Genomic DNA, 27143 nt, shown 5'->3' with positions numbered 1-27143 from the left:
CTGACAATAAATACGTACAAATTTTATCCTCCTGACTTCTTATTAGGAAATACAGTTTGGAGTCAACATTGGAATAATGGTTAAGAACATAGGCTTGACTTGAAACCCAGCTCAATAACTTCCTGGCTGTGTGATGTCTGGCAAGTTATTTAAACCTCTCTGTGCTTTGGTATCTTTATCTGTATATCAGAATAAGAGTTCTTCACCAGGTTATTTTAAGGATTCAATGAATTAATGCATAAGAGGGCTTAAATAATATTAGTAACACTGAAATATTTGCTGTTAAGACCCAGTTCTTGCTAAGTGAAAGAAACCAGGCACAAAAGACCACAAAGGTTCAGAACAGGCAAATCCTCAGAGACAGAAAGGAGTTCAGTCATTGCCTAGGTCTGGGGTACCATGGAGGGAAAATGGGTAGTGACTGCTAATGGGTACAGGGTTTCTTTCTGAGGTGATGTAATGTTCTAAAATTAAGACTGTGGTGATTGGTGCACATTTGTAAATATACTAAAAAAAAAAATTCACTGAATTGTACCCTTTCAGTGGGTGAATTGTTTGGTATGTAAACTATAGCTCAATAAAGTTATTAAGAAAAATTTTTTTAAATTAGTTCCATTATTAGAATCAGTTACTAGTATTATCATTGTCAAGGTGAAGCTACAACATGATAAACAATTTGGTTTAAATCATTTCCTGTACCTGGACTACAATCTCAATTCCTAGCTGTATTACAGCAGGCTGTCACATGGACCTCTCCCCTTAGCCAGCTGATAACAAAGACTTCTAAGAAAAAAACCATAGGATACAAAATATGCCTCTCAAGTCCATTCACGTACACTCAAAAGCTGAAGAGGCAGTGCGTACCTCATCCACAAGAACAGTGTCACCAATGAACAGGGCATATGTTTTCTCTTCTGGTTTCTTCCCCTCCTTGTTAGTCAGGTCTGAGAATCCCAAATTGATGCTGAAAACCATCCCTAAAAGAGCAAAACAGGAATCAGTCTATAACTATGAAAGGATGAAGAAGTGCAGGTTTTATATAGAAAAGGCGGAAATGAAGCTAAAAAATAAGTCAGAAGTTTCCTATTGCATGCATTTGAAACTCACCTTTCTTCAGTTTGTACTGATTTTTACTATTAATTACTAAAGAACCTTCACGGAATTCAATTCCCATTCCAAACCTAACAAAGAAATGAAGAGAAACTTCAGCAGTAGAATAAAAGATTTCTAACATGGGTCAAGGATAATATATTTCTATTTTAATTTTCAAGATAAAGCAGGCAAACAAGGTATGTGATTTAACCTGGCTCATCAGTCAGTTAAAGAAGATTCAAGGACAGTCTTTGGATTCTTACTATGTTGAAATCAATTTCCTAATTGAGTACCTCATATAACATTTATTACCTCAAGCCTTATTTATTTTAGCTTTCTCACCTACATTTATATTTTAATATTCTACCATGAAATCAAATTAGGAGTTTTCCTATAGACAACTTGGCAGAGACTTTAAGGGGCACATTACCAAGACACCAATAATTCGATTAAGTGAGGCTTTTTTGAGTGGAATGTTGATAACTAGATTAAGTCACCTGGGCCAAAACTTGGCATAGGTCACTGTATTTCCTCTTATCCATCAGAGAAGTCCAGGAAGAAAGTAAATACCCCAGACAAGTTTCCATCTAAAGAGAGTGCCAAGAGCTTTTGTTTCCCAAGATGTCTTTGGTTCTCTATGATGTTATTAGGCATTTCTAGATACTCAATGGTCAAATACATTTGAGAAACTAGATTAAGTAAGGATTGAAAAAATTTTTGAACAGTTGGACATCTCAGAGTATTTAATTTGCAAATGTGAGCTAAGATGTTCTAAGAGAGGGAATACAGTGTGTGATGCCTCCTAATATTCTAATTTAAGCCTGGGATACCTCTGATCTAGAAAATCTTCACCCCATCCCTAAAAGTAGAGCTTGACTCTTTCTCACATTATCCGATAACAGTGTTTGGCACATAGTTAAGCTTAATAGTCCACAAATGTTGACCCAATCAATCCAAAAATATTTTGCCTAACCACTGCCAGTTATGGAGACTGACTCAAAGTGACAATGTACATTATAGCATCTTACCCCAGATTTTTAGTAATTTTGTTCAAAAGCTCTGGCTTCTGCTTTTTAACCACATCCATAACAGCATTATACACGTCACATATCTTCACACCTAAAGACAAGACAGAAAGGGGATTAAAGTAGCCTTCAGAAAAAAACCAGAACACATTTTTTTTAATCAATAGTTTTTTTCACCTATGAAATCCCCTAAAGCAAGATTTTCCAAAAAGTGAACTAAGAAATATAGTTGCAAGGGTGGCAGGGCTTAGAAATTTGCATTTTTTAGACAGAACCCACCAAGACATTCTTAATTACACTGTGAAAATCACTGCCGTAGTTGACTGTGGGATACCAGTTGGTCTCCAGGAAATGATGTTTTAAGAGTTGATAAATGGCATCACATTAAAGTTACACATTTTGAAAAATGGGACCTACTCACTGGGTGAATTACTGTTAGGATTCTGCCCTTAATTTTTCAGGATCTAGGATACAACAAGTTACTTCAAACCAGAGTAGTCCAGACATGGGAGCCCCAGAGGATTAAACTACTTATGACTGATTTCCAAGGGATTTCTCAAGATCTACTTGAGATAGAATCATGGAGGAATGGTTGTCTGGAAACTCTGGGCAACACGGGTGGTCTGACAAGGTGTTTTAAAGGTGGTAAACATCAAGTCCCACTTAGCCAATTGGGAGTATAGAGTCTCAAGGCAAAGAGGTGTCAAGCACTTGGCTGCTGAGGTATGCAGTTAATGGCTAAGCAGCGTTGCTATTAGTTCTGCTCTCAAACACACTCCTCTGATATTCACTCAATTGAAGGATTAATATTACACGTTCTGTTGGCAGAGACAAAGTTCTCAGATCTTTTCTAAAAAGAACTACACGGTCATGGTATTTTATGAAGATCTGGATCAAGAGAGGCTTTTGTAAACATCGATATAAAACCACAATAACCACTCTAGCTTAAAGAAAAAGTAGACTGGAGAACTAAATGCTAGGATGATTCATGGTTAGTAAAACTGAATTCTATTTTTAGTACAAAAGCTTCAGGGATATAAATGCACATAAACCCTAAAGATATTTTTGTTATATGATTTCCAAACCTTTTTTTCTAAGGCACCTCACCATGTCTTAATTCCTTTAGCAGCTCCTCTTGAAGCTGGAGCAAAAAGTTGTAATTTTCCTGAACTTCCTGAGATGGGTCAACCATCAAAGTGCGAACAAGGTTGGAGCAGTAAGATTTGAAGCGAATACCCATGGCACAAGTGATGGCCCCGAAATGCATGTGATTCTTGTCACTAGAGACAAATGGAAGAAAGCACTGTATTACCCCAACTAGTAAAGGCCTTAGTATCACTAGCAAACAACATCTGTGTAATCACTTTGTCCTTGCTATATTATATCCCAAAGCTAAAGTGGAAGAAGAACTTAAACTTTTTTTGTTTTTAAATAGAACAAACCAGTTTATAAAGGCTCCAGAGTAAAACAAGTGACCAAAACTTTTAAGGATAAAAATTCAGTGAAAAGTTGAGTTGATGTATCTTAAATATGCAAAGGATATATTGAATTTTATTCTTTACAGTCTACTGGGTATGGTGGTGAGGCATCACTAATCGGCCATCCCAATAAGAACTATAGAATTCACTATGAATTACTTCAGACTTACCAGGAAAAACAGCATTCTTTACAATATTTTTGAAAATTGTAAGGGGAATTACATTTTGGTACATCTAACAACATTTTAATGGTTTTATCTAACACATTTTACATTTTTTTCTTGGCATTTTTCATCATCTGGAAAAATGTTTACAATAAAATGTTCAAGTAAGAAATCAAGTAAACCCCCTAATAAAAATAAAAATGAAAAAAAGAATTACTGTTCAGCAATAAAAAAAAAGAAATCCTGCCATTTACAACAACATGGATGGATCTAAAGGATATTATGCTCAGTGAAATAAGTCAAGTGGAGAAAGACAAATACCATATCATTTGGCTTATTTGTGGAATACAAAAACAAAGCAAAATGGAAGGAACAAAGCAGCGTTAGACTCAGACACTGAGAAGCGACTGGTGGTTACCAATGAAGGGAGGGGGAACTGTTTAACCAGTATGAATGTACACTTGCCAAAAAAAAAAAAAAACACAAATTACTGTGTGAACTAAAATGGAAATATGCATAGAATAAGACAAGATAATGACGCAGAAAGCAGACTAAAGTTTATTGTCTGTTCCTACTTTTCTGAACTCCCGAATGAATCCAAGAAAAATAGGCTAGTCTGAAACGCTCTGGTTGTTACATTCTGAAGTTCTCATACTTACCTCACCACACTGAATTTAAGATTATAGTTGCCACCACTCTGAATGATAGGGGGGTAACACATTTCCACAGTAGAAGGGTCTGCCCCAGCTAGGTATTTTTTCTCTTCAATGGCCTTTTCCACAGACTCAGCCAGTTTGCTGTGTCGAACTTTCTATAAGTGTACCCAAAAACAAAACAACAGTTTACTAGAGGGTGGCAAAGAGGGGCGTTGGGTTTTTGGACCTCACCTGAAGACAACATATATCCTGATTACATTTAGGATGTCTTAGGACAGTTAACATGCCAGATAATATACTGGTATACATGCAAAGCAAATTTAGAGAATGAAATGTGGAATTCACAACTGTTGAAGGAATTCTTGAGTAAAATACTGGGTAACCCCAAGAAATCAAAGCGCAGGTTTATACTTACTGCGAAAGAGAGCTGGCACACCCATATACCACCAAAGTGTGTACCAAAGGCTTAATGTAAAAGGAAACTCAGCACACACCAAAGAAACACTGCATGTCCGCAATTATTTCTGCTGTATTACGGCAGTAAAAAGACTTTCTCCTCTCCATTTACCTCATCGGCATCAACTATTTCCATGACTCTTTCCTTGAAGAATTTGTTGAAGACCTCAGAGGTGATGCTGGCTGCTTTCTTCATCAGGTTGAGCTCCCCATCCTCCTTTACAGCAATGGTATAGGCCACAACCGCACTGATATCTACCTGCAGGCACAGTGGTAGAACTTATAACATGCAAATACCAACTGTACCTCTCCTCATTTGAGTATTATCTGAGATGATATCTGTTTATTTAGCACACTACTCATCAGTAGTTTGGAGAATATCTAAATACTCTCTTCTTGGATTGAGTAAACATTTAAAATCGCTCTTCCCAAGTCACCGTGTATTCTAAGAGGCATTCAACTAATGTGCCATTTAAAATGTAAATATAAATGCCCTTCCCTAGAGGTTTTTGCAAAGGCTGAGGAAGGAAGATACATAGGAAAGCAGAGGACAAAAAAAATTGCAGGGGGGGGAAGGGGACGGGTAAGATTTTTCTGTTTCCCTCTGAAGTAGCCAAACTACCTCCTGAATGCCTCATCCTTGACTGAAAAGTAAAACCGGCTTCCTGTTTTAAGAGACTGAAACCAGAAATGTGAATGACTACCTAGCTTTCCCAAACACAGGTTCTCTACACCACCCACTATGGGGTGCCTTTCCAATTGGAGGTACTAACCCCGAGGGTGGTCTTACTTTGTCGAAGCCCTCTTTATTGAGGCAGTCATTCCAGCTCTTCATGAACTCTCCAGGGAATTTGTCTTTGCTGAACACTCCAATCTTCTTGCCATTCTTGCTTTCTTTAATGGCTTCAATCATTTTGTCAAAGCTACTCTTATTACTTTCATTCTATCAGTGTCACAGGAAGAAAAGGGATTCGTTAATTAGTTTTAGAATTAAATCTGTGTTCTACTAGTAAAAGGGACTTCATACATCTGTATGTCTACTATGCAAACATTCTAAACTGTGGAAAGAATAAATGCTCTCCCCATGCCCCACCTACTTCTTTAGGGCAGAGTATAATACACCAAAATTAACCCAAAATTTCTTCAACAAATTCAAGGAATTTCTTTGAATATATGTATTTAAAATATACATATATATATATATATTTTTTTTTATATACTCAAGTGCCCATGTAAGTTGACAAGACTACACTTCTTTTCTTCAGCAACAGCTAAGAAACTCAAACATGCAGGTGAACAATATTCTGAAAAAGTCTTTGTCAGGTGGTCAGGTGGGTATTATGACATATAGGATCAGATTTTAAAAAAAAAACAGAAATGAAGCCTATCTAGTTTCCTTAAGGATATTTAAGATTATTTGTTCTAATTAAGGTACTCAGGTGAAAACAAACAGGTTGACAGCGTCTTTAAGAATGGACTTTAGATAAGGTCAGTTGTTTGTTGATTAGAATTTCACAGCCCATTTGTTTTGCTGCAGATCCGACAGGGTTACTGAAGTCTTTTCTTCCTAATGAACACTGAAGATGCAACAGAACTTTGTAATTACAACCAGTCAGCTAAATTCTTCCTTTTGTATTCTTTTCAATTCCTAGGAGGCTTTTCTGTTGATGATGTTTGTGATACATTCCCTCTTAGTTCTTACCTTCTCTCGTATCAGCAGTGTGATGGCAGGGGCTCCGTTAGCATTCTCATTGCCCTTTGTATTTGCAATTTGTTTCAAGAACTCCACTTTTTTCTTGCTGGCCATAAAGATGATTTTGTCATCACAGAAGACCATGATAGTATCAGTTAATTCATAACCAAAGAGCCATGTCTATGGGAAACAACAATGACAAAAGTATTTATAGATTAAAAAAAAATTAATGTACTTATACAGAAAACAACAAAAAGTAACTGGAATTAACTTCAAAACCATCTGGGGTCAGAGGGTCCTGGATGTGTATGCAAATGAATGAGATTAGCCAGGAGTTGACAATTTACTAGATAATGAGTACACAGGAGTTTTACATATTAACTATTTGAAATATTCCATAAGGAAGACTATCAAATCAATTGGTTATTTTGCGTCTATAGAAACTATATTACTGTTTGGTTGGATGGAAATACATAAAACAAGGGACAGAGCAGCACCTTAGGGAACTGTGCCTTCTACCTCCCCCAAAGATTGCTAGTTGCCTACTATTCATTTCTTCTCTCTCAAAGACTCAGGATTTTTAGCTGGGCACACTGTTCAGCACTGAGACTCTAGTTTCTATCCTTTCTGGCAGCTAAGCATGGCCAGTAAATTTTGACAGAAAAAGTTGTAAGTAGAAGTATTGTATGGGACTTCAAGCACATCTCCTTAAAAAGGGAAGGAGGTCTCCCATTTTCTTCCCTTTCTTCATTCTCTTTGCATGAAATACAGATGTAATAGCTGGAGCTCTAACAATTTTGCGCCAAGAGCATGAGGGCTATACTCTAGGGAAGGCAGAGCAAAGACCTAGAAAAAACTTGGGCCCTTGAACACTAAGAGAAAAAGAAACACTTTGTTTAACCTATTGTTAGATTTTTCTGTTATATAGTTAAATCTATCCCAACTGATATACCTTTCTTTACTCCTTATGTACTATCCCCTGAACTCTTTGTGCTGATGGAAATACTCTGTATCTGCTCTAATATGGCAGCCAGTTATAGAGGACTTGAGACTTGGGACGGAGGAATTAAATCTTTGTGCTAGTGGCCACCATATTGAACAGGGTAATAAATGATTCAGTGATTCTCAGGGCTAAAAACTGCTGTAAATTTCTCACCTGTAAGGCAGTTGATTTGGCATAAACAATTTCTTCATCAACACCCACTGATACAACAATGGCATCAACACTGGCATACTCATCTTCTCCTTTCTGAAAAGTGAAGAGTAGGTAACTGGATTATTTTCTTTCTATACCAGCAAAATAGAAATACAGACTTCAGTATTTCATCAGGAGGTATATATAAATGGAATTTTTTCCTAATAGAAATTCCAAGTTTAAGGAACATTTGCTTGGCAACCTCACAGCCATTAGTTAACTATTTTTTAAACAGCCTTATTGAGATACAATTCACACACAATTCATCCATTTCAAGTGTACAAGTCAGTTGTCAGTGTATTCAGAGTCATGCAATCACCACCACCATCTAGCTGTAGAACATTTTCATCTCCCTAAAAAGAAACCCATTACTATCATTATACATCTCCCCCGAGCCCTAATCTAATCTGTCTCCATGGATTTGTCTATTCTGGACATGTCATATAAATGGAATATATGTGGCCTTTGTGCCCGGTTTCTTTAACTTGGTATGCTTTTAAGGTTCAGCTATGCGGCAGCATGTACTTCACCCTTTTTATTGCTAAATAGCATTCCATGTGTAGATATACACACTGTATCCATTCATCAACTGCTGGACATTAGGGGTGTTTCCACTTTTCTTGGCTTCTATATTAATAATGCTATGAACATTCATCTAAGTTTTTGGGTGGACATATTTCTCTTGATAATCATATACTGAGTTGAGGAATTGCCGGGTCATGGGCAATTCTATGCTAAACTTTCTGAGGAACCACCAGACTGTTTTCCTAAGTGACCATGCCATTTTACATTCCCAAAAGCAATATATGAAGGTTCCAGCTTCTCCACATACTTTCCAACACTGTCTTTTTAAAATTATAACTATCCACTGGGTGTGAAGTAGCATCTCACTGTAGTTTTCATTTACATTTTCCTAATGTTAGTGATTCTGAGCATCTTTTCACATGATTACTATTTGAATATGTTTTTTGGATAAGTGCTTCTTCAGATCCTTTGCCCATTCTGGAGGTGGGTTACTGCTCTTTTGTTAAGTTGTAAGAGTTCTTTTATATTCTAGAAATAAATTTCTTATCAGATATGATTTACACATTTTTCTCCCATCTGGTGGGTGGTCTTTTCACTTTCTTAATGACATTATCCTTTGAAGCACGTAAGTTTTAATTCTGAAGAATTCCAAATGATTTTCTTGTGCTTTTGATGTCATATCTAAGAAGGCTTTGCCTAACCCAGAGACATAAAGATTTACCTACACTTTTTTCTACATCTTTATATTTTTCGCTCTTATATTTAGATCTGTAATTCATCTTGAGTTAATTTTTGTTTGTGGTGTGAGGAAGGGGCCTAATTTTACTTTTATGCATGTGGATATCCAGTGCACCGTTTGATGAAAAAACTATTCTTTCCCCACTGAATTATCCTGGCACCTTTGTAAAAAAATCAAATGATATAAATGTGAAGGTATGTGTCTGGAATCTCAATTCTCTTCCATTGATCTACATGTCCAACCTTACACATTGTTTTGATTTTTACAGGTTTGTTGTTACATTTTAAACTTCAGAAGCGCAAGGTCTTCAACTATTAGTTACTCTTGAACAGTTAAGGTTAAATCTCTGACTTCCCCTACAAGTCAAAAAAACTACATCTATATAAGACTCTTCCACATTTTAAGGGTGAGGGTTGCCAGCAAGAATTCAAATATAGCAATTGGGGGTTTTGTTGAATTTCTCTACCATAACAAAATAACCCAAAGTTACTACATAGAAACTGTATGTATTCCCCCAGAGATTTTCAGTGAGAAAATGCTTTCCTTCAATCTGGTAAACATTTATCATTAGTTTTTACTGATGATGTAAAAGCAATGGCTGTTAAAACTGCTAGTGCCTTAGTGGTAATCAAGGCCATGGCACCAAATCAATTCTACATTACCACACACTCATGGAAAAAAAGGGGAAAAAAAATTCAGTTTCACCAAAGAATGTTCTTGATGCAGTAAAAATGATTAGTATTATGCAATCCCAAACCTAGTGTATGTATCTTTTTAATATTCTCTGTTAAAAAATGAAGTACACACATAGCCTTTCTACGTGCACAATGAAGTATGATGACGGTCTAATGGAAAAGCATCTGTACAGGTCTGAGTAACACGCTGGACTCGCCACTGAAAGACGTGGGTACCTAACATACATTTTCTTGAAAATGAATGAAGTGAGTGTGTCACTTCAAGGAAAATGAATGATATAAATGTTAATGATTTTCAAGCAAAAATAAAAAATTTAAAAACTTGCACCCACCACTGTGAAATTGACAGATTCCCACTCAATATTTTTCTGAGATTAGTAGTGATGTTAACATATACAATATTATATAACAAAATGTATAATATTAGAAGCTCTGCACAACACAGAACCAGTACTTTCCAAATGCATGTTACAAAAGTCACCATGGGTAAAGGATCAAAGGTGTAAAATAGACCACTAACTTGAGTATGAGAAGTCTATTGCTGGAGTTTCAGATTCCACATTACAACTAACTTTTAAGATATTACCACTTCTATAGTTTAAGTGTAGTAACAAACAATATCCATAAATATCTGAAAAAGTTTTCCAGTTTCGGAAGGAGCCAAGATGGTGGCGTGAGTAGAGCAGTGGAAATCTCCTCCCAAAACCATATATATTTTTGAAAATACAACAAATACAAATATTCCTAAAAGTGAGACCAGAAGATACAGGACAAGAGGCAGACTACATCTACATCTGCGAGAACCTAGCGCCTCGTGAAGGGGGTAAGATACAAACCACGGCCCAGCAGGAACCGAGTGCCCCCCACCTCAGCTCCCTGGCAGGAGGAGTCAGAGTGGGGAGGGAGAGGGAGCCCAGGACTGCTAAATACCCAGCCCTAGCCATCTGAACCGGGAGCGCAGACACACAGTGCGTGGTGTGCTGGATAGTAGGGAAACGGGAGAGTAAAACCTGCGAGTGGGTCCCCACAGCCAGCATCCATGGGACAAGAAAAGCGAGTGCTTTTTGAAAGTCTTAAAGGGACAGGGACCCCACAGCCATACGGAAGCTTCCTGGGACACATAGTCCAGCAACAGGGAACTCCGGGCACCCTAAACCCCTGGATAGCAGGGCAGCTCAGAGGCTCCTCACGGAGATAAACAGCCTCCCGGCCGTTCCCACTCCAACACGGCTCCACCATACTGGACCAGCAGCCTGAGGCAGGTCACGTCCACAGAAACAGCGGAGATAAACTCCATAGTGGCCGGGCAAGAATCAGAAGCCCTGTCTGCCCACAGCTGCCCAGCACAAGTCACTAGAGGTCGCTGTTCTCCCATGAGAGGAAGGCCACAAACCAACAAAAAGAGTTCTTCCAGCTGTCATCATGCCAGCTCTGCAAACTATCTCTATCACCATGAAAAGGCAAAATTAGAGGTAGACAAAGAATACACAGACAAGAGCTGAGAAGGAGACAGACCTAACCAGTCTTCCTGAAAAAGAATTCAAAATAAAAACCATAAACATGCTGACGGAGATGCAGAGAAATATACAAGAGCTAAGGGATGAAGTCCGGAGGGAGATTACAGATGTCGGGAAGGAGATTACAGAAGTGAAACAAACTCTGGAAGGATTTATAAGCGGAATGGATAAGATGCAAGAGGCCATTGATGGAATAGAAACAAAAAGGACAAAAACCACATGATCATCTCCATAGATGCTGAAAAAGCATTTGACAAAATTCAACATCCATTCATGATAAAAACTCAGCAAAATGGGTATAGAGGGCAAGTACCTCAACATAATAAAGGACATATATGATAAACCCACAGCCAACATCATACTGAACAGCGAGAGGCTGAAAGCTTTTCCTATGAGATCAGGAACAAGACAGGGATGCCCACTCTCCCCACTGTTATTTAACATAGTACTGGAGGTCCTAGCCACGGCAATTAGACAAAACAAAGAAATACAAGGAATCCAGATTGGTAAAGAAGAAGTTAAACTGTCACTATTTGCAGATGACATGATATTATACATAAAAAACCCTAAAGACTCCACTCCAAAACTACTAGAACTGATATCAGAATACAGCAAAGTTGCAGGATACAAAATTAACACACAGAAATCTGTGACTTTCCTATACACTAACAATGAGCGAATAGAAAGAGAAATCAGGAAAACAATGCCATTCACAATTGCATCAAAAAGAATAAAATACCTAGGAATAAACCTAACCGAAGAAGTGAAAGACTTATACCCTGAAAACTACAAGACACTCTTAAGAGAAATTAAAGGGGACACTAACAAATGGAAACTCATCCCATGCTCCTGGCTAGGAAGAATTAGTATTGTCAAAATGGCCATCCTGCCCAAAGCAATATACAGATTTGATGCAATCCCTCTCAAATTACCAGCAACATTCTTCAATGAACTGGAACAAATAGTTCAAAAATTCATATGGAAACACCAAAGACCCCGAATAGCCAAAGCAATCCTGAAAAAGAAGAAGAAAGTGGGGGGGATCTCACTCCCCAACTTCAAGCTCTACTAGAAAGCCATAGTAATCAAGACAATTTGGTACTGGCACAAGAACAGAGCCACAGACCAGTGGAACAGATTAGAGACTCCAGACATTAACCCAAACATATATGGTCAATTAATATTTGAAAAAGGAGCTATGGACATACAATAGGGAAACGACAGTCTATTCAACAGATGGTGCTGGAAAAACTGGACAGCTACATGTAAGAATGAAACTGAACCACTGTCTAACCCCATACACAAAAGTAAATTCGAAATGGATCAAAAACCTGAATCTAAGTCATGAAACCATAAAACTCTTAGGAAAAAACATAGGCAAAAATCTCTTAGACATAAACATGAGTGACCTCTTCTTGAACATATCTCCCTGGGCAAGGAAAACAAAAGCAAAAATGAACAAGTGGGACTATATTAAGCTGAAAAGCTTCTGTACAGCAAAAGACACCATCAATAGAACAAAAAGGTACCCTACAGTATGGGAGAATATATTTGTAAATGACATATCAGATAAAGGCTTGACATCCAAAATATATAATGAGCTCACCCACCTTAACAAACAAAAAACAAATAATCCAATGAAAAAATGGGCAGAGGAACTGAACAGACACTTCTCCAAAAAGAAATTCAGATGGCTTACAGACACATGAAAAGATGCTCCACATAGCTAATTATCAGAGAAATGCAAATTAAAACCACAATGAGATATCACCTCACACCAGTAAGGATGGCTACCATTCAAAAGACAAACAACAACAAATGTTGGCGAGGCTGTGGAAAAAGTGGAACCCTCCTACACTGCTGGTGGGAATGTAAATTAGTTCAACCATTGTGGAAAGCAGTATGGAGGTTCCTCAAAATGCTGAAAATAGACTGACCATTTGACCCAGGAATTCCACTCCTAGGAATTTACCCTAAGAATGCAGCACTCCAGTTTGAAAAAGACAGATGCATCCCTATGTTTATCGCAGCACTATTTACAATAGCCAAGAATTGGAAGCAACCTAAGTGTCCATCAGTAAATGAATGGATAAAGATGTGGTACATATACACAATGAAATATTATTCAGCATAAGAAGAAAACAAATCCTACCATTTGCAACAACATGGATGGAGCTAGAGGGTATTATACTCAGTGAAATAAGCCAAGCGGAGAAAAAGAAATACCAAATGATTTCACTCATCTGTGGAGTATAAGAACAAAGGAAAAACTGAAGGAACAAAACAGCAGCAGAATCACAAAACACAAGAATGGACTAACAGGTACCAAAGGGAAAGGGACTGGGGAGGATGGGTGGGTAGGGAGGGATAAGAGGGGGGAGAAGAAAGGAGGTATTATGATTAGCATGCATAATGGGGGGGTGGGAGAAAGGGGAGGGCTGTGCAACACAGAGAAGACAAGTAGTGATTCTACAACTTTTGCTATGCTGACGGACAGAGACTGTAATGGGGTTTGTGGGGGGGACTTGGAATAGGGGAGAGTCTAGTAAACAAAATATTCTTCATGTAATTGTAGATTAATGATAACAAAAAAAAAGGAGAAAGAAAAGGGGGATTACTCCCTGATAGGATAAAACTAACTGCAAATCAACGATTAATGCATGCTTTACAAATCCTTAATTTTGATCTTTTAAAGGGTGTCAGATGATCAGCTATGGAAGTACATTTTTCTGATAATATTCCTTTCTCTTAAAAAAAAGAAAAAAAGCAGTTCCTGTGTAGTGATCTCCAATACGTTCCTCACAATGGTATAAAGGTCATATCAAAGTGTGGGCAAAGGGTTTGTTTGTGTTTATACAGAGGATCAAAGCCTAATTTGGCTACCCAGAAAACGAATTAAGATATGATATGAAGAACTTCCAACACCAACATCCTCTGGAAGAGTCATTCCAGAAGATGATCATCAAAAAACTTCAACAAAGATCCTGGCGCTGTTGCAGTTGTAGCTGCATTCATCCCACCGGTTCCTGGACTTGCCATTGGAATGAAGAAGGAGATATCTAAACTGGCCTGTGCATACAGTAAAACAACAAATTTGACTGTATCTATACTGTCAGAACTCAACCAAGAATTAGGAGAAGTGCAAGTTGCAGTGCTCTAAAATCGTGCGACTATAGACTATCTACTGTTAACAGAACATACGGGATGTGAACAGTTCTCAGGAATGTGTTGTTTTAATTTGTGTGATTTTTCTCAAACTATTCAAATTCAGTTAGACATTATATCACTGAAAAGTTTTCATAAATGCCTAGGGTACCTAACTGCTTTTCTTGGTTTCACTGGATATGGCTTGTAATTGTAGGTCTGGCTTTTGTTATGTAGCTGTATTCCTATTATGTTAATTTGTGTATGCAATTTAATTAGTAGTTTAAAACCTATACATGCTTATGTTACTCTACAAGAAGATATGTCAAAGAAATTATCAATCTTCCCATGTTTTCTTCCATCTGCTACTTATATACCTTTTCTTCTTCCTTCCTAATTACAATCCTTTAGTAGAATTCGTGCCTCATATAGAAAATTACCAAGTATCATAATTCTTCCAAGTGGTAAAGATACCTCAAGACAAATGCTGGACAACCTAATACTTGGGACAGAAGAATCTGAATGTGTTTTTGTATTTTCAAACCTTATGAGGAGTATGAATGCCTTCTACATACTACATCTGAAAACTGGCTTCTAAAACTGTGAGATTTTTATTAATTTCTGTGTAAAATTCATGTGTTGTTACCCAAAGTAACATTATAATAAAGTTATATAGTACTAAAATAGTTTGAGTAAATCATATCTGGAATCTGCTTTAAAATCCTGCAGTGGAGGGGGCTGGTTACAAAAAAAAAAAAAAAACCTCAAAGCTAATAGCCCTTGCCCCAGGACCAGCTCATGTGCAGAGTGGCTGTTCCAGGCAGTGGGGGCTCAGCTCTGTGCTGCATAAATGGCCCCATTCCTACCTGATCTCCTGTACCTTGGTCTTCAGGACATGGCCTTGAGCCCCTGTCCAATCTGCACTGTGATCCCTGTGCTCCCCCTTCTAGGTGGGCCATCTTGTGGCAGTGACCCCTGGTGTACACAGACTCTCAACTTCCACCAAACCCTTTAAGGTCTTCAATTTCTGCCTCCCTAATTTCTCTGCTGTAATTGACACCTAAAGGCTTGCTGAAATATATGTTTCAGACAGGAGTAATAGTATTTATTACTCCTTCAATGAGCAATTTTTTGTTTGTGCCTTGAATTAACCATCTGTAATCCTCACATTAAAACTTTAGGCAGTATGGATCATCATATTCAAAATCCCAAATCAAGACCTAGCACAATATAAATCCCCACACAAATACATACGCAATCCTCACACTAATGATGACCTAGGTCTTAAAGGTGCTGAAAGTCTAATTAAAATGTTTTCATTAGGATACAATTATTACAGAGTAACAGGTAAAGTAATACTTTTTCTACCATCTGTCTCTTTCAGTTAGCCAATCAGACAAGAGAATACTTTCACGTACGTCCTATAATTGCTTTGGAAGTTTTCTGATTTTTATCTATAAGGAGACTTAGAGTCATCTGAGAAATTCTTCAGGTAAGATGTTAGTACTGGTGACTTCTTAAACATACCAAAATATTTTTCAGCAACTACAAGCAATAGATACCAAGGTCTGCCTTCTGTATTTACCGAGACAGTAATGTCTGCCTACTGGGTAAGAGCTCACTTTGAAGTCAGACTGCCTGGGTTTGAATCCTTGACCCCATCACTTATTATGACTTAAATTCTCTGTGCTCCAGTCTCCTCAATCATTATTGTTGATGTGAGAATTAAATGAGCTAATGTGTATAAAGTGCTTAGAATAGTGCTCAGCTCATAGTTAACTACTAGGTGTTTACCATCATTATTATGCAAGACAGATGTCTATTTGCTGAAAATCTACTGTGTACCATGGTTACTGATGTCAAAGATGAGCTGTACATTACATCATCAGTACAGAATATGTTCAGAAGAATATAGACTTTCTGAAAGTGTACAATCCATATAGGAAGGAGGTAACTGTAGGTGATTACAGATGTGGTTTTAAATATCCCATCAGAGCAAAAAAGTTACATATGCTTCAATTCTTTTAACCCGTTTGATTGCATCAAGGATATATGTTTAATACTAGTCCTTAACACCTACTACAATTTAATGACTCAGCTGTGCTTGAATCTTTATTTTTTAACAGCAACTTTTTATTCTGGAAAAGTGACACAATTTTCCACTCAGTGATATAAAGTATCCTTTCTGAATGTATTTAGGTTTAAAGAGTTCAAAAGCTTTAGGGAAAAAAAGGACAGAGAGTAGCAAATGACAAACCAGAGCAAGGGTAGCTATACTCTAAGTGCCTGATGTGCATTCTCACTGGGAATATATTGATAGTATTCATGTGCATAGCTCATAGAGCTCGATGGGCTTAGAACTCAGGAGGCACCAAGTATCAGGGAAGGGGAGTGGGGCATATTGTACATGGGTAAGTTAAGGGCTAAAAACAGAAGGTATGGTTAACAAGCCTAAGAGATGGATCCCTCCCAGTTCTTGGAAGCCCTAAGATGACTCCTAATTCCCCTGAAAAAGACTTGATTTATCCTCTGGAAAAATGGGCTCAGAAAGGCTCTAGACTCAGATATTAGGCCCAGCAGAAGGTAAGTACTAAATGTTGGGGAATTAAATGAAAGTCTGTATTTTCAATGACAGTTAACTGGAAGCAAATGTCTCCAAGGAAAAGAATTGGAGAATTTTGTGTGTGTGCATCCTCACTGAATTCAGAGAAAAATATTTAAGATACTGACATTTAGGGGTCCTCCACAGAATAACCAAGCCTATTCACTATTTAGCAGCCCTCACTAGTTGAGAGGCCCTATTCCTGCCGTGCTTCCAACCAATTTCTTTTTGCCTTACTTTTAACATGGATTGGTAACCAAGCCTCATTTTTGGTTTTCATGAAGTCTCCAATATTTAAGAGAGAAAGCAAACAACCCATGAGAAACAGACAAGGAGAAGACAGAAAATAAAAATTAAATAGAAACACCTCCTATAACAAAGACATGGTACATTCATAAAACAAAAGAACAGAGGACAAGAAAGAACTCGTAAGATTAAAAAGAGCTGGAAAACTTTTAAAACTCAATAAAAAGGGGGAAAATAAGTTAAGAAACGGTATCTGTAAGTAGAAGACAAAGAGATAAGAAATTACACTGAAAACTAACAACTTTAAGCCAAGAGGTCTATACCTTACTGAATAGGAATTTCAGGGGTTAAGGGGTGGGAAGAGATCACTGAGGAAATGGAGGAGAGAAAATAAAGAATGCAAGATTCCAGCAGTAACGAATTTGAGTCTTGAGACTGAAAGGGAAATGGCCTTCCAATCCCGCCTCAATACAAGGGAGAAAAAACAAGACTCATACCAAGGCACTGAAATATCAAAAATCAAGGAATTAACACAACCATAAAATAAACGATTCTAAATGATTCAGAGTAAACAAGGGGTCATATATATTGGACCAGAAAATAGATTCACATCAGCCTTCTCATAAGTAATACTAAAAACTTGAAGTCTGACAAATAACAGGTTCAAAATTCTGATCAGAATTCTGAGAGATTTCCAACCTCAAATTTTATACCCATTGAACTATATTATTAACCAAAAGTGACGTAGAATAAAACTTGTTAAGACACACAGGGTCTAAGAAATATATATTCCCTGTATCCTTCCTTAAAAAGTTCTTAGAGAAAATGTTCAAACAAAGCAAAGGAAAATATCAAGGCATTGGCTGTAGGATATGAGAGACCCAACAGGAAAGTCCCAAGGTTCAATACAGACTCAAGAGCACCCCATATGGATAAAGTCATATAAGGCAGGAGGGTGCATGGTGGTGATGTTTAAAAGGCACACACAGAATTAATAAAATAACTTACAAGTGTGAGAACTTCAAAACAGAAGACTGATAAGTTTATGACAGACCTGCAGGAAAAAATTAGGGCTAGGGGCACTAAAAAAAGAAGAAAAATTGAGGCAATCATTAATGCCAGGAAAAATGAAAACCTGTAGAGAAAAGGAAATAGTACTCTTATTACTTCACCCAGCAGTGAAAACATTCACATGAGCCTAACAATGTAAACTGACTACTGATTTTACCAAAATTGCGAAAAAGAAAATTTATCAAGAGGTATGGATGTGTGATAAAGCAAATGTAATAAAATGTTAATTGTACAATCTAGGTGGTAAATGGGTGTTCACTGTGAAATTCTTTCATCTTTTTGTATGCTTGAAAATTTTCCATAACAATGTGTCAAGAAGTTTTAAGTATCAGGAGATAAGGAAGCTGGAATGAGTGAGGTAGTATACAAAACAATGAATTTAAATCCTAATCTACCAAAACAACAGTTACTATCTAAAACTGACAAAGAAATAGCAGTATTTAGGTTTTACTTCAAAATACTAAAGAGAAGAACAGGAAGTGGTTGTTTCTGGTGCAGATGACTTTTTTGTTTTAAGGTTTTATAAGTATTTGCTTTAAAAAAACCTATGTATGTATTATTTGATTAAAAATAACTTTTTAAAGTGCAAAGTAAATAATATAGGTGGTAAGGAGTCAGCAAAACCTGTGAAGGTGATAACAAAAGTTGAGGAAATACTGCAGCAGAGGAACATCTATCTATCTTCCTTTGAACCAAACAGGGATTGCATTACAAGAGGAAACATTTTGAGTCTCTGGTTATAGCTAGGACACCTGTATAATTTATAACCCAAACCAAATCCAGACAATTTTGAGAATAAAAGGGGATGCCATTAATAGTTACATACGGACAGCAGGTGAACAACAGTTCCAAGGAAGACAGGACTTATGGACACCCCAAGAACACACTGAATAGAAATCTCTTCAAACCAAGAAAAGGATGTATGCATGAAAGCTTACCAAAGTCACCATTGTTTACTGAGTACCCTACTACATGCCAGGCACTACACTTGCTATTGGAATAAAAAACAAACATCTATAAAAAAGTAGATCACTAGAGTACATGATAAAAGATGAATAAACAAGAATAAATGAATCCCAACATATCCAGGCATTTACTTCCACCTAGTCCTCCTCTTTACTCAAGAAACCAAAGCGTCATTTACACCTTTCTCTATCTCACTCCAGAGACGAAAAAGCCATAAAGAATTGAGATGGGTGGAAGTAACCCATTATCTTGCTGAAAGTAGTACAGGAAAAGCCTGTATTTTTTTTTTTTAATTATCAAATGTACATCACAGTGGTTCAACAGTCCCCCTCCCCTTGGTAACCATCAGTCACTTCTCAGTGTCTATGAGTCTAATGGAAAAGCCTGTTAAAGAACCTTCCTAAGCCACAGAAGATAACTGCCTAGTCTTGGAGAGCAATCCAGACCAAGAAACTTGTCCATGACAAACATCAGCAAAGAGCCAGAAAGTGACACTGAAGGGAAACACTGACACTATAACTTATTAGGTTGCTCCACAGACACAAACTTTCTTTGCAGGGTTGGAGCCACCCACCACATCAACCCTAACTGGTCGCACAGAGCCACGTGAATGGATACACTGGATCAGTATTCTTTTGAAAATAGCTGCTATTCTGACATTCTCAGGAGGACAAAAGGCAGATGACTGAAGTCAAATTTCACTCATAACAGGATGTTCTAACAGGCAGGTCTCAAATGAGTCACACAGGTGCCTGGATAGTGTACCCCTCAGCTCTCAAAGCTGGACCCTACAATGCGGGGTGACCAACTGCACTGTAACCCATGCAGTACTAATTGTATTACTTGGTTAAACATAATCTCAATCATGAAAAGGCTGGGAAGCTCTGAATAAGGAAGCAGTAAGTATGAGGACAGAGGAGAAGCCCCCAGCCCACTCTCATAACCCACCACTACCACCTGGGGGTTTCTAATGCAGAAACAGGTGGAGGCTGCAAACCCTTCTGCTCACAGCAATTCTAAATTAAAAAATAAGAGGCAGGACTGGGCTACAGCCAAATGTCCAAGAAGAGTCATAAAAACAGTACTAAGTTCCAGTCACTGTGGAGATCACATGTTTGATTTTTGACTGAACCTATTTCCTCATCTCTCTACAATGACACTAGCTACTCACATATAAGGTTTGTTTTAGAAGTTTCTACTCAATTAAAATTGTGATACTGCAACTGTTTTTAGGCCATGAGCTATGAAAATTTTAACTAAGAAATAATGTATTTTATTTGCAACAGCCTCTCAATATGTACCTAATCCAAATTCAATTTGCAGATAGGTGAGATCAGGAGCCATATTAGCTCCTACTCTTATTAAAAAAAATAATTAGTAGCTCTTTGGTTCTGTATGACTCTATACATGTAGTTCAAGAGAGTTGGAGTTACTATAAGCACCCATACAGTTCTGAAAGGTTTATGCTTAAGGCTAAGGCTGTCTAAAAGAAAAGTGGGTATAGAGCCCAAAGTAATTTTTTAGTTAATTTGTCATAACAGAGATCTCTCTGAAGACGGGAGCTGGCAACACATGGCTTGGGATTTAGATAGTTAATTGCAAGTTATTCTTTTATTTCAATGTTTTATTAAAAAAGAAAGAAATGAGATATAAAGGGCAAGTACCTTAACATATTTAAGGCCATATATGACAAACCCACAGCCAACATTATACTTAACAGCAAGAAGCTGAAAGCTTTTCCTTTAAGATCAGGAACAAGACAAGGATGCCCACTCTCCCCGCTTTTATTCAACATAGTTCTGGAGGTCCTAGCCACAGCAATCAGACAACACAAAGAAATAAATGGCATCCAGATTGGTAAGGAAGAAGTTAAACTGTCACTGTTTGCAGATGACATATTGGACATAAAAAACCCTAAAGAATCCACTCCAAAACTATCAGATCTAGTATCTGAATTCAGCAAAGTTGCAGGACACAAAATTAATACACAGAAATTGTTGCATTCCTATACACTAACGATGAATTAGCAGAAAAAGAAATCAGGAAAACAATTCCATTCACAGTTGCATCAAAAAGAATAAAATACCTAGGAATAAACCTAACCACGGAAGTGAAAGACCTATACCCCAAAAACTACAAGACACTCAGGAGAGAAATTAAAGAAGATATGAATAAATGGAAACACATCCCATGCTCATGGATAGGAAGAATTAATATTGTTAAAATGGCCATCCTGCCCAAAGCAATCTACAGATTCAATGCAATCCCTATCAAAATACCAACAACATTCTTCAATGAACTAGAACAAATAGTTCTAAAATTCATATGGAACCACAAAAGACCCTGAATAGCCAAAGCAATCCTGAGAAGGAAGAATAAAGAAGGGGTGACTAAACTCCCTGACTTCAAGTGCTACTACAAAGCCACAGTAATCAAGACAATTTAGGACTAGCACAGGAACAGACCCATAGACCAAAGGAACAGACTAGAGAGCCCAGATATAAATCCAAGCATATATGGTCAATTAATATATGATTAAGGAGCCATGGATATACAATTGGGAAATGACAGTCTCTTCAACAGCTGGTGTTGGCAAAACTGGACAGCTACATGCAAGAGAATGTAACTGGATTATTGTCTAACCCCATACACAAAAAATAAACTCAAAATGGATCAAAGACCTGAATGGAAGTCATGAAACCATAAAACTCTTAGAAGAAAAGATAGGCAAAAATCTCTTGAATATAAAAATGAGCAACTTTTTCCTGAACACATCTCCTCAGGCAAGAGAGACAAAATAAAAAATGAACAAATAGGATTACATCATGCTAAAAAGCTTCTGTACAGCAAAGGACACCATCAGCAGAACAAAACGGCATCCTACAGAATGGGAGAATATATTTGTAAATGACATATCTGAGAAGGGGTTAACATCCAATATATATAAAGAACTCATACACCTCCACACCCAAAAAACAAATAACCCTATTAAAACATGGGCAGAGGATATGAACAGACAATTCTCCAAAGAAGAAATTCAGATGGCCAACAGGACATGAAAAGATGCTCCGCATTGGTAATAATCAGGGAAACGCAAATTAAAACCACAATGAGATACAACCTCACAGCAGTTAGGATGGCCAACATAGAAAAGAATAGGAACAACAAATGCTGGCGAGGATGCAGAGAAAGGGGAACCCTCCTACACTGCTGGTGGGACTGTAAACTAGTTCAACCATTGTGGAAAGCAGTTTGGAGGTTCCTCAAAAAAGTAAAAATAGAAATACCATTTGTACCAAAAATTCCACTCTTAGGAATCTACCGTAAGAATGCAGGAGCCCATTTTCAAAAAGACTGGGCTTTTCATATGCATCCCTATGTTTATCGCAACACTATTTATAATAGCCAAGAAATGGAAGCAACCTAAGTGTCCATCAGTAGATGAATGGATAAAGAAGATGTGGTACATACACACAATGGAGTATTATTTAACCATAAGAAGAAAACAAATCCTACCATTTGCAACATGGATGGAGCTAGAGGGTATTATGCTCAGTGAAATACGCCAGGTGGAGAAAGCAAGTACCAAATGATTTTACTCATCTGAGGAGCATAAGTACAAAGCAAAAATTGAAGGAACAAAACAGCAGCAGACTCAACAGAACCCAAGAACGGACTAACAGTTGCAAAAGGGAAAGGGATTGGGGGTGGAGGGTGGGAAGGGTGGGATAAGGGGAATAAGGGGCATTAGGATTAGCACATAATGTAGAGGGGGGTATGGGGAAGGCAGTATAGCACAGAGAGGGACAAGTAGTGACTCTACAGCATCTTACTACGCTGATGGACAGTGACTATAATGGGGGTATGTGGTGGGGACTTGATAATGGGGCAATGTAGTAACCACAATGTTGCTCATGTAATTGTATATTAATAACACCAAAAAAATTTTTTAATAAAAAAGGAAGAAATGTAAAAGAAAAAGAAGTATAGCATGCATATATCCATATATTTCAGTATCCTTCTGCTACAACTAAGAAGATAAGCAACCAGAACTTATCCCAGAAAACTGTTTGCTTAAGCAGACCAGAAAGTACAGATGACCAATGAACAATCTGAGGGTTGGTGTGCCATCCCTAAACAGCTGAAAATCCCATATAACTTCTGACTCCTCCAAACTTGACTACTAATAGTCTATTGCAGACCAGAAGCCTTACTAATGACATAAACAATCAACTGACACTTATTTTATATGTTATGTATACTATACACCATCTTCTCACAACAGAGTAAGCTAGAGAAAAGATGTTTTTCCAAATTGTCACCAATCTCCAAGAGTTTTCCAATATACATATTGAAAAAATCCATGTATATGTGGACCTGTGCAGTTCAGGCCCATGTTATTGAAGGGTCAACTGTACTGTAATCTGGAAAGACTGTGCATATAGAAATTGTACAGGTGGGAAAGAAGTTTCAAGGTTCCTCAAAAAACTAAAAATAGAAGTATCATATGACCCTTTAATTCCACTTCTAGGAATTTAATTACACTTCTAGGAATTTACCTGAAAACAAAGTCCCTGATTCGAAAAGACATGTGCAACCCTATGCTTACTGCCACATTTACAATAGCCAAGATATGGAAACAAATGTCCATCGATAGACAAATGGATAGTAGTACATATACACAATGGAATATTATTTGGTCATTAAAAATAAATCCTGCCAGTTGTGACAACGTGGACAGACCTATGGTATTATGCTAAATGAAAGAAACCAGGCAGAGAAAGACAAATACCATTATGATTTCACTTATTTGTGGAATATAAAAATAAAACAAAATGAACAAAATAGCAGAAGATTCACACATTGAGAAGTGACTGGTGGTTACAATGGGGGAGGGGTTACGGTAGGTGGGTGGGAGGGGGATTAAAGAGGCACAAAAATTCTCACTCATAAGTTGGTTACAGGGATGGTAGTACAGCATAGATAATATAGTCAATGGTTCTGTAACATCTTTTATGTTGACAGTAACTATACTAGTTGCGGTGAGGATTTAATAATGTGGGTAACCGGCAAACTACTGTTGAATACTTGAAACCAATGTAAGACTGTATATTACAGAAATTTTAATTTTTCTCATTATGTATTATGCACTTTTATGCAGTATTACTTTTTGTTCTAGACCCTTTTATACCCTTATGCACTTTCCTGCAATATCTAATATGGTATGAAAATGTGTACATTAAAAATTAAATACTGTCTATAAAAAAAGATTGTATATCAACTATACTTCAATTTGAAAAAATTCTACAGGTGGATTTCGGGCAGTTATTAAAATTTATAGTTATAAAAAGCAGAAAGTCTATGAAATAAGATTTTCATAATAATTAGCCACAAATCTTACTAATGAGAACTTCTATATTGACTTGGCTCACAGTTTTATAACACCAGGGTCAAATCAATACCTAACATCCCCTTCTAAGGACGTCACTAAGTTAAATAGAAGGGCCAAGATAAATAGTAATGATTTTTGAGAAACAAAAATTGGGGACCAATAACTTCCATGGATATAAAGACTGTCATTTGATATTGTTTGCCAATCTCTCTTCAGATCTACAGTTTCATGCTTTGCATTTACCTAACACATAGGGGAATTCTGAGCTCTGTATTAACCTTAGCTTTTATGAATGGTCTAGAGAGGATAAAAAATAATTTGGTAAACTCTGACTCACTGGGAGAAGAAACAATCACAGCAAAGTGTATGACTTCAGAGTCTAAGAGTGGGAGAAAGGGCTTTTCATTATTGCTGGTATACTAGTATTTATCTTCAGAAAATATCAGGGCTTTTAGAAAATTTCTCTAACATGGATCATGTCCAAATTTTAAAATGTGACAATGGAAGCAGCTGTAAAAACATCTAGAATTAACCAATAAAGAATTTTAAAGAAATTTATGCTCAGCATTTGTCTAGCATACATACAGTCCTTATTTTTGCTTTACATAAAATGTAACAGAGAGTCCATTTTATTTTCATTATCTAATCCATTTATCCTCAAAAGATAAAACATGCACAAGAATGTTTAATATTAACGGCAGAGAAATGACTAGTTCTAATAGTTTGGTTTATAGTAAAGGATCAGTTTGAAAGTTTACAATGCTTTAGTCAGGGCTGATCATTTTTGTCAGGGTATTTTTCTGGTTTTACAAAGTCTTTATTAGTATTCTCTTCCCTGAATGACAGAGTTTAGAGGCCAGATTTAAGCTAGACTGCTCAGGCTGCACCACAGCATGCAGTGAAATGTATGAATTGGTAAACTACTATCATAAAAATAGATTTGAGCTGCATACGTTCTTCAAGCAGCATGACTGCCCAATCTTTAAAACACTGGGAACTACAACAGCTCTTTTTCTGAACACGTGCCCCAATACTCTACCAAGAAGGAAAACTAATGAGGTTTCAGGCATCATATTGTTTTTTGTATTTGCTAATGCCTGCAGATTTTCAGTGTTAGGTGTCTGTGTTACCCACGGCAAGGCCTAGAACATGAGACGGTTGCGCGTTAGCGGTATTTCTTTTTTTAACTCCAGCAAAAGATTCAGCAGAGCCCGATTCACATCCTCCTAGCTCCTCCATCCATTCTTTAGGGAGGCTGATTCTAGCGGGACCTGAGGCTGAATCCTCGGGTCCTAGAAGGACACAGCGAGTGCGTGGGTGTGTGTGAACACTGTAGGAGGGGCAGCCAGTAGTAATCCCGGAGTTGGAGGGAAAGATGATGCTTCCTCTAGGGCGGGAAGACTACGAGAGGCGGCTGTTAGGCATGACGGGGCCGGCACGCGGGGAAGATGGTGGTGGCCGCAGGGCAGAGTGATTGCAAGAGATTCCCTGTTCAGGGCAGCATTCGAGGATATCTGTGACCAATTCTTCTGGGGCAACTAAAGGGGCGCGCGGCACTGAACCCGGGAATTCCCAACGGAAAGGGAAAAAGGGCGCCGAGAAGCAGGGTTATTATGGGATGGCAGTGGGGGGCTCCTGAGGGAAAATTATAAGATCTCTCACCCGCCAATTGCTGTACAGTCTCTTCACTCGCCGGTAATAAGCATCTTTGTCCAGAGTCACAGCCATAGCCAGACACCGCTACTCCTCGGGCTCCGAGAATCACGCGAGGTCCCGGCTCCGCCACCCGCTCTCGGCCCCGGAATCCCGCACTCTCTCAGTGACCCGGAAGTGTCGACCTCAAAAGGTCCTTTCCGCTTCCGGGTCCCGACAGCGCTAAGGATTTAAAAAATTTTTTTAAAAATCCTCTCTCGGGTGGTTACGGGGAGGAGAGGAGGAAAAAGAGTGGGGAAGTAAACAAAACGTACAACGCAAAAATAATCCTGATTTCGCGCGGTTTTCTTGTCAATTGCAACCGCCTGAGAGTCCATCATGTGACGCCCTGTCCCCGCCCTTACTCTCTGCCGGGCTGCGGTTTCCAGGAGCTCAGAGTTTATGCGGCGGGGTCGGCTAGGAAATGCGAAGGCGGGGAGTGGGTGCCAGACATGCCTACTCTGCCCTACCCAAGCTGCAGCGCGTGGGTGTGATGGCCCCACCCATCGGTAAAGGAATGGGGAGAGGAAAGAGCAGGATCTGGCCTGGGATGCCAGTACGAAGACTATAGCATAACTGGGTACGTTCCCCTTCTAGAATTGGTGGGGAAACAAAATCTGCTGCTGCCCCAGGCGTGGAAGTACTCTCGGCGCCAGGACGCAGGGTCAGGGGCTCCGTGCAGGCACACCTCAAGGAAGAGGGCACCCCTCCTCCCGTTAAATTACGACCCAACCTATGAAGGGACTTAACTTTAGAAAAACAAATAAAATGCCCAGGCTTCATCTGAGCGCCAGG

At 38.1% G+C, this 27143-nt stretch overlaps 1 protein-coding gene across 1 annotated transcript in view; it reads right to left on the bottom strand.

Annotated features, from left to right (window-relative positions):
• Positions 1–26503, bottom strand: part of SUPT16H (SPT16 homolog, facilitates chromatin remodeling subunit) — a 45410-nt gene extending 18907 nt beyond the window's left edge. The window contains exons 1-10 of the mRNA XM_017640744.3: positions 26319–26503; positions 7721–7813; positions 6574–6744; positions 5662–5814; positions 4984–5130; positions 4419–4570; positions 3225–3397; positions 2121–2211; positions 1108–1181; positions 865–977 (exon numbers count right to left, since the gene is read on the bottom strand). Of these exons, the coding sequence (XP_017496233.1) occupies positions 865–977; positions 1108–1181; positions 2121–2211; positions 3225–3397; positions 4419–4570; positions 4984–5130; positions 5662–5814; positions 6574–6744; positions 7721–7813; positions 26319–26384 (1233 nt within the window). The 5' untranslated portion in view covers positions 26385–26503. The remainder of the gene's footprint in view (positions 1–864; positions 978–1107; positions 1182–2120; positions 2212–3224; positions 3398–4418; positions 4571–4983; positions 5131–5661; positions 5815–6573; positions 6745–7720; positions 7814–26318) is intronic.
• Positions 26504–27143: the final 640 nt, after the last annotated feature.

Source organism: Manis javanica, chromosome 8 (assembly GCF_040802235.1).
Source record: "Manis javanica isolate MJ-LG chromosome 8, MJ_LKY, whole genome shotgun sequence".
NCBI lineage: Eukaryota > Metazoa > Chordata > Mammalia > Pholidota > Manidae > Manis > Manis javanica.
Note: the sequence above shows the minus strand (reverse complement) of the source record. Positions and strands in the feature narration are given on the sequence as shown.